General features: G+C 56.1%; 1 protein-coding gene across 1 annotated transcript; it reads left to right on the top strand.

Annotated features, from left to right (window-relative positions):
- Positions 1-3,893: 3,893 nt before the first annotated feature.
- Positions 3,894-5,642, top strand: B0I36DRAFT_424370 (uncharacterized protein; the record flags this gene model as incomplete). Its single annotated transcript, XM_046162273.1, has 6 exons — positions 3,894-4,281; positions 4,357-4,461; positions 4,525-4,907; positions 4,981-5,045; positions 5,113-5,428; positions 5,537-5,642. The coding sequence occupies exons 1-6, from the start codon at positions 4,129-4,131 to the stop codon at positions 5,640-5,642; spliced, it is 1,128 nt and encodes a 375-aa protein (XP_046009957.1). The 5' UTR covers positions 3,894-4,128.
- Positions 5,643-8,882: the final 3,240 nt, after the last annotated feature.

Genomic DNA, 8,882 nt, shown 5'->3' with positions numbered 1-8,882 from the left:
ATTTCTTTACCGTACGCCCGTTTCAGAGGTCCAAAGCACCCAACATCGAGAGGCTGGAGCTTATGCGACGAGTGAGCAGGCATACAGAGCGTTACGATATTCTGTTCCTTGCAGTAGAGCTCGAAATCGACTGAATGGTGGCTCTCGTGGCCGTCGAGGATAAGGAGGCGGTAGGTACCCTTCGTACGACTCTTCGTATGGAAATCGAAGTGTTTTACCCATTCTAGGCCTCTCTCGTTCGTCGTCCAACCGTTTTCTGAAAGCGCGATTACCCAGTCGGGCGGTAGGGGCTATTCGCGGTCCAGGAGTCGAGGTGGACCTTCCCGGCGAAGATGATATACGGCGGGATTAAATAGCCGTACGACGCGATGCCCTGGATTACTGTAACCCATTCCTGATTCCCTTGTTGTACGGCTCTTGGCCTCCCGCGTCGATCGGAGGTCGTAACGACGGTTTCGGCGGAGATTTTACCTATCGCGAAGCCCGTTTCGTCGAAGTTATAGATATCGTCATCGTGGATCCCGTATTTCGCGATTATGTTTTGTACGAGCTCAAACCACGCGCGATACGCGTCCGGATCCTCGCAGAGGACCCTCTGGTAGTCGATTCTTCGATTTAAACGCGTACGGAGCTCAGGTCGTCGTCGTACGAAGTTTGAGGCCCAGTTCGTTCCGACGCGTGGCGCGTCGCGTACGCGGAGGAGTCGATCCGCCATTTCTCGAACACCACTAAGCCGCGGCGGAAACGATCGCGAATCTAGGTCGATTACGTATTGTACGATACTGTCCTCTTCGTACGAGGTCAATTTCTGGTTACGTGGTCGGGTATCGCCTTTCGCAGAGCGGCCGTGGTATCGTTGTTGTAGTGTTGTACGTGATACCTTATATATCGATGCAGCCTTTCGTACGCTTAATTTAGGGTCTGATTGAAGCGCATTTAGCGCGAGAATGATCTCTGATTCAATTGATTGTCGTGGCATACTTGTTCGTGGAGAAATTAAGGAAAGAAGAGGAGTAATTGAGAATTGCAGGAATATGACCCGGTCGCTTGTGTGACCCGCTTGCTTGTGGATTACGTTAACCCTCTAATACTGCATATTAGCATTAGGAACATGATTCAGTAAACACTAATGTCCACTCTCTGCCACGAGCTCCCCGAAAAGAACATATTGGAATGCAACGAATGACTCAAGCAACTGTCCATATGAGACGGCGCCCCAGGCTTGTCAAAGGCGTGATTGATGGCTGGCAAATCAGCTTATCGCGGTCGCAGCAGAGCAAGCCCTTGTGCGCCGAACTCGGGACGATGGTCACACTGCCAGCGGGCCATTGGGCTTGGGCTGTACATCACGGGCACAAGCACCCTGCACGTGACGGCTTCCCTGAAGAGTGGCATGGCCCTTGGATCCCGCCATGTCCAAGCAAATACTGATAAAAGAAAGAAAATAGGCAATAGTAAGGTCTCGTGGTATTCGGAGAGGATGCTGTGGGACCTGGGCAGGCAGTGGAGAGCGCAATCTTTCTCCAGATCGGAAAACCCCGTCGGCGACCTACGGCAGTGCATGCGGGAGTCAGCAAGGGTCGTCATTGGCTTGAGGAGAACACATGCTCAGAATTCTAACGTCGGACATTCTGTTCCTCTGCTGTCGTGAGACTCCAACACGACACCGCGCCGCACCTGGGGTTCTGGAGCGGACCGGCCCTTAGCCCCATGGATCACCCGTCTCAAGATGTCTTGTTCTCCCACACAGGACGCAGGAGAGACTAGAAGGGGGATTTGTGTCCGGTGATCTGAGTTTACGTGGGGGGCGGGGGCAGACCGTTGCGTTTAGGGGGAGAAAATCAGGGAGAGGCTGTGTAGTGTCTTGTTTAACCAACGATCCTCAAGTGCTGATGACCCACCAGGAGCAGGGCAAAATAAGGCAAGGCCTGTGAATGTCGTACCATTGCGACATGGCTTCCTGATGCGTCGACAAGCGCAACCTTTGGCCTGGGTATATTCGAACAATTGCCCGCAGACTAGCTTCTGGGACGTACAGGAACGGGTCAACTCGGGCATTTAGTCATCGTCGTTCTGACAGACACTTATCGCTATAAGCAATTTGATAAAGCATGAAAACAGCATCTCCAGCAAGCTCGTATGAACCCCCCCAGTGCTCGGTGAGCATTACTGGACAAGGCAATGAAGCGATCTCCTGCTTGTTATACGTAGTACATGGAAATCTCTGCGCAAGTTCAAGAGCCACGAGCCTCGCCGTGTTATGGACTCTACAGCTGCCCCTGTAATCACCTTTTATAACAGGAGAAGGGCCGTATTATGCGCGGCAACGGGCAAGCTTTGCTGTGGGCACCGGGCCGGTGGTACCAACCCACAACAGGCTGCTCTGGCCGCGGGTGAGCGGAGAAATGGGGCGAAATGCATGAGACTGCAGGAGCGCAGAAGACCCAGCATACGCAGTCTGACGAACATTTTTGGGACGATCTATGCGGCCAGATTATTACCCAGAACATGGCTCCGCGCAATGCATCCTTGGAATTGTTGCTTTCCCCCTGAAATCACCGATTATGTTGATCGCTCGGCCGGAGCATGTGTAAGTTGTTAGCCGAGCAGCCTGAGCGGCAGTTCCCGAAAGCTGCCGCTGGCTCCGGCAACAAGAAGCACGTGGCACTTGCGTGAGGTAGACGAAGTTTCGCCGAGACACGAGCTTTCTTCGAATACAGGCCTGCAACACTCCTTGCGTAACAGGTGGAGGGAGCACCCACGTGGAAACGAACCTTAGACAGGACGAAAACAGTCCCAACGCCATCTGTCAGACCGTTGGACTGGCGCGTGGCTGAGATGGGGAAAGGGCACAACGGGGTGGGGGTTCAGGGGCCGTGCGTGTCGTCGCACGATGATGGAGACGCTTGGGGAGCCGCCCTGGACTAGCCTGGTCCTCAATTATCTTCATTCCATCATTCTGCAGGTTTTCAATACTCTTGGTGTCCCGTGGCCGTGTTGCGGACCGTGATTTCTGACGATCTTTGGTACAGGTCATACAGGGACTATATTCTGCAGTGCTATGAATGCTGCCTGAGGTCCACCAGCACGACGCAGACCGCGCGGTGTCCTCCGCATAGCAAGCAATCTCGCCGCGAGCCAGGGGGGCAATCAGTCGTGCCCCACAACAAGGCAGGGTCGAAGACAGCAGAGACGAGGCACAGTCGCAGAGAAGGCGGGCCCGGGTTAGTACCGAAGGGGCAGCTTGTGCCCCGGCCGGCCCCCGCCTTGGATCCCTGAGGTACAACCCTGCACAAGACCTGCCCACGAGCCGTGGCGCAAGGCGGCTGGGCTCATCCGCAATCTTGCACGTTCAGGGAGTCGGAAGCGTGGTAGGCTTGAATCCATGAGGGTTCAGCGCCGATCACGACCCGTGCGGAAGACTTGGCCGGCAGTTTTACGGTTTCTCGTTGCCGTCGAGCATTTCCCGGCCTGGGCCAGGGATGGCTGGATGTGCCGCACGAGCACCCACAAAGTCGCATTGCAGTCTGCGGGGATCGCCCGGCCGTGTGTTATCACACTCTCTGCAGCATGTTGGGCGATGTTACCGTGCTGTGTCTGGATTCTCAAGCAGCCGGGCCAGGCGCCGCGCGTGGCGTTGTAGGGATAGGCCGTCACTCTCGGCACGAACCTACAGTGGAGTGGATGCTGGGTACGACATTGGGGCTGGCTGGCTTGCATGTCTGTAGCTGGACCCCGGCCGCCCCTCCCGAAGGCAGAGAGAGACTGGACAGGCCTCGCCATATCAGTAGTGCGAACGAGGCGTCAGGGATAATTGCATGCCTGCATGTGCATTGGAGCGATCCGTTTCACGTTTCGGCTGTTCCCCGTTGGGCCCGTGGCTGACAAGCTGGGCACATTAACTAGCTCCCCTCCCCAAGCTGTTTTCTCCAGGTTGCCAATACATCAGTACGGCACGTCTCTAGGGCTCTGACTTCAGACAATCCTGTGAAGGGGAAGGGAAGCCTCGCTCCATGCTCGACTGACGCCTTTGACGCCGGAGGAGGATCAGACAACTCAATCGTGGAATCCAGTGGGAATCAACGGCGACATCTTCCAAAGCGAGAGCTGTACACAACCGTCGCCACAATGGCTGAGATTCCGGACCGCGGCCCGCAGCTCAGGGCTGTCAACATCTTCTTTGTGACCATCACCTTGGTGGCCATGTCACTTCGCTGCTATGTTCGAATCGGCATGGTCAAGGCCTTTGGGGTCGACGACTACCTCATGGTCCTGGCAACGGTATGTCCCCCCCCCCCCCCCCCCCGGGCGAAGACGCGCCAGGATGGATGGGTCTGACAGGAATCCGCTATGCAGGTGTTTTTCTGCCTATATACCGGCTTTTCAACGGCTGGTGTCACCTATGGTACAGGCAGACATCGATCAGATCTCCCCGTCGAGGATTATGAGACGGCAATGAGAGTGAGCATTTCTGCAAAGATCTAGGAACGAGCTGCGGGGACGCTTTGCTGATTATCTACGCAGTGTTGGTGGTTCTGTTATCTGTTCTACGCCTTGACCATGATCATCTCCAAGATCTCCATCGGCTGCTTCCTCATACGCCTTATCACCAAGAGGCTGCAGAAGTGGATCGTGTACGGCGCCATGGGCGTCTCGGCGCTCGCCGGTATCACGTTCTTCGTCGTCACCATCTTTCAGTGCTCACCCGTGTCGTATTTCTGGTTTGAGAGACAAGTCGGCACCTGCATCCCTCCCGATGTCATCATCGGCCTGGCCATCTTGTACAGCGTCTTCAGCTGTATCTCTGACCTCACCTTCGCCATCCTGCCCGGTTTCCTCGTATGGAGCTTGAAGATGAAGCTGAGGACCAAGCTCGCACTCGTCCCTCTGCTTGCCATGGGTTGCATGTAAGTCTCCTGCTTTCTCTGCGGCAAACTGATCCTGCAGGGGCTCTGTAGCTAAACCGTCTCGTTCAAACAGTGCCAGTTGTGCCGTCATTGCGCGTTTCCCCTATCTTTTCCAGATCCGATCGCCAGACTTCCTTTGTAAGTTTAATTCTCCTGGAGCTCGCAATAGCCCTAGGATTCGAGCTGACCGAATGTACGATTTCAGGGGCTACCCTCGACGTTGCCATCTGGTCCACGGTTGAGCAAGGCTTGACCATCACCGCCGCAAGTCTCGCCACAATCCGACCTCTGATGAAGAGCATCGGCTACCGCCTGGGCCTGACCAATAAGTCGACGACCGGCCCGTCCGGCTACTATGGCGCGACTTCTGGACGGTACGGCAACAACAGCCACGTCCGCAAGGGAAGCACCCTCGGAGCACTGGCCATCAACGACGGCTTCAAGCTCTCTTCATCGGCTGTGCGCAGCCCCCTCAAGAGCCCGCACAGCCCCTGGAACGACAAGCAGCCCCAACCTTTCGCGTCCCAGCGCGAACGGAACGCCGACGACAGTGATGTGAGCGGCGTAGGTGCTCCAGAGACTCACGACGGCGTGCGGTACGTTATTCAGGGGGCCCCGTCGCCGAGCAGCGCCAACATGAAGGGAATGAAGAAGAAGAGCTCGAATGCGAACTTCGGCGTAGTCAACACGAGCGAAGAGCAACTGCACCGGCCTTCAACGTCACATGAAGTCTAGCTGCCGGCCTAGCATGGCGATTTTGTTTCCTTTATAGCATCTACACACGGAATGATTCTTCATGATACACCAATGTCCCCAGCGAAGCAATCTAGCAAGAGACGAACTTCAGAGCAAGACACGCCAGAAAATGGACATGTTTGGACCCCAAGTCCATTGGGAAGGACGTGGAGTCGTGGAACTGATATACTATACCCGTCCAAGCAGACACCTTCTCTAAACTTAATGAGCGAGTAAACCTTAATATTCAGAGAGATGCGCGGGCCTGGTGAAGTCGCCTCCGGACAACGAGCAACCTGGTACGAGTCTCGGTGGCCCTGTCGTTGTGCTTTGTGCCAAGCCTTCCCCGCAAATGGCGTCCTCCATGCCTGCACACGCACTGCAACAGTGATCAGGGCCGGCAATTGGCTCGCTTGCACCAGTTGCCTGAGAGAACAAGATGTGATGCTACAATACGAACTTTGCGGCTTCAGCAATCAATGACTGGGCAAATTGCCATGTGCACAGAGGTTGACTGGACTCGCGGCTTGCCTGACGACCAGGGACCCAGACCATCGCAACCTTCCAAGTAGTGGTTCTTATGATGCTTCTCCTCACCACAATGGCCAGCACAACTTTGTGCAAGCAGGGGGTTCACACCCAATTATGAACGGATGGACCGTGCGCGCGGCGGGGAGTCGGGCAAGTGCCGCGTCGGCACCACCATCAGCCCAGCACCGTCATTTTCTCCGGAGAGCGCGATACGCGACGGCCCAGGTAATGTCAATGCGCAGTCGGCCCAATCCTCCCCCGGTCTTTTCCCAACAACAATATCAGACATCGGTATCGCCAGCACCAATAAAATCTCTGCTTCTTTTCGCTTTCTTCATGTGATAACCGGAGTCTCATCTCGTCCAGTTCGTCACCGCTCCTGCGTAGTGGGAAGCAATTCTCGGCTGCCTATTTTCCCCTTTCGGCCCCCAACGCTGAATGGGGATAATCCCCGAGGTAGCGGAGAACAAAAGAAGAGAAAAGCAAGAAGTGAGGTCCGGACTGGCGGGCCTTTACGCAACGCGTCGTGAATATTCGCCTGACTTATATGGTAGGCTTCGGTCAGGACTAGGTAGTAGTCCCCGAATGCTAGTGCACGACCATGCAGGACTCCAGAGCTGTTTAGCTCCAACGGGGGTGGGATGGTTCCTGAAAGCTTATTGTTGCGTTGGAAGAACGAGCTTTGGCCACTCAACAATGGCGCGGTGGTAGTCGGCGACTAAGCGCCTCAACTGAGCGCTGTTCCCCGCCACCACTTTCTGCATCCGGTACTGTGGCTTGCGGGAACCTCGGAACCTGCAGTGCTGGTTGGGGTGGATGGCGCGGAGCGAGACCCGAAGCGAGAGTGGCTGTCCTCCCACTACTGCAGGGGCACACACACACGCGCACGCGCGCGCCCATACACACATTCTATAGTACAAAGGTACATGTGTGCGCGAGCGCCGAAGCGAGCTCGGGAGCCAAGAGGGCTCCTGGGTCTTACCTGAGTTTTGATAAGACTTGCAGCAAGGATCGATACGGTGAGGTTGTATTGATACAATGTTGCTGGTTGGCTCACCGTCTTCGAGAAGGCGCAAGTCCCTGCTTTGCTGTGAATGCCTTGTCGGTGATCAGACGCGCACGCATTGTTGACATTTCCTGGCTCGGCTTGAGCCGAATCAAGAAGCTCGCATAGCTCACGGCTTGCATCCGTGCCTGAGACCGCTGCGCCTTCCACCGCCAGACGATCGCGCTGCTCAGCATGCCGAGCATGCTCACAGGGAGTCGGGGTGGTCTCTCCGCTCTAATCCACGTCTCTCCATGATACTCAGGCAGGCTCTAACACCACCTGCTACACCAAACCTTCAACTGAGAGCTTCTGGACCTTTCCCCTTCGCTAGGAAGCTGGGTTGCCGGGTTGTTTCCCACGCGCGGACCGCAAGTGCCCGTTGACAAGCCGGCGGGGTTAGTGGGAACAGCGGACAGGCAGGGCCGCCGCTGGTGAGAAGCGAGAGGCTCATGGGAGGTGGCGTCAGGGGCCTAGGCGAGGCAGGCAGGGCAGACAGTCTCCACAGCGAATGCCTCCCAACTTGTGGAGTAGACTTTGCCCCTGCATTTTCCCGTGGCAGTCGTTGCCGCGTTCGGTCGTGGTAATGTCTTTCCGCAGGGAAGCATAGTGGAGAGAAGGGGCGAAAAGTCCACAAGGGTCCAGGGGGGGCCATCGAGACGGTAGGCCGCAGCAGAGCAGCATGGCAGTGGACTTGATCAATATCCCGACAAGCAGCTCTTCATTTGCAGCAGGCCACGTGGAGGGTCGTGCAGCATCGTTGAGCACGACAACAACGGTGACGATCTTGCCCTCGGACGTCCCAAATTGTGACCTGAGACCCCTTTGACAGCGCGTTCGGGAAAGCTTGTTCCCCATAGATCAGGCGGATCGTGGCCTGCCCGCTCGCTAGACTTCATTAGCCTCCAAAAAGCTGGCTTCAAGGAGACATTCCGCGATTTCCATAGGTCCATCTACCCCGGCCACGAACGCGAGTCGATTCCGGTTTTCGCTGAGCAGTCGCTTTTAGTGTCGACAGGCTTCTGTCAATAGCTCATTCTTAGCCCCAGGGAAGGGGAAATAGCTCTGCAGATGCTCTTCCTCTATCTCTGCTTGGCTACTCTGCTCGGGTCCACCAGATTAGCCAGCGCAAACCACAAGCATCATTTGCGATGGGCGGAACTTCAAGGTGACATCGTCATCACGATGCGGTCGTAGCATGAACAGCATGAGGCCAGTTTCGCTCGCCTGTCATTTGACGCCAAGAGCAGGGCTATTGTTCCAGAGAGAGTGCTGTGTCTGAAGTCGTGGCCTCGTCCGTCACAAGCTTCCACGATGTTGAGAGCATCAGATGTCAGAAGAGGTTACATGCGAGCTCCGGCGACAGGGGACCACACCACGTCTCTCGAGGCGCAGTTCTGGCCATGTGCGCCGGGGAGGCATTGTGTGGAACCGCAGGACCATGCCACCATGCCACCACCATGCCTGCCGCTGTGGTTCACCTAGCCCTTCTGGATGAACAAAGCGGGCCTTGCCGTGGAGATCGGCGCGGCAATATCATCTCAAGTATTGTGAAGTGCGCGGGTCTGCCATGTGCCGTATCAGAGCCTCCAGGGGTTTCGGCAAGGCATGACAGCAACTCCACAACGGCGAACCGGGGTCCAGGGGCGAAAACGACTCCACTG

This window comes from Microdochium trichocladiopsis (genome assembly GCF_020744255.1).
Source record: "Microdochium trichocladiopsis strain MPI-CAGE-CH-0230 chromosome Unknown B0I36scaffold_8, whole genome shotgun sequence".
Lineage (NCBI taxonomy): Eukaryota > Fungi > Ascomycota > Sordariomycetes > Xylariales > Microdochiaceae > Microdochium > Microdochium trichocladiopsis.
Note: the sequence above shows the minus strand (reverse complement) of the source record. Positions and strands in the feature narration are given on the sequence as shown.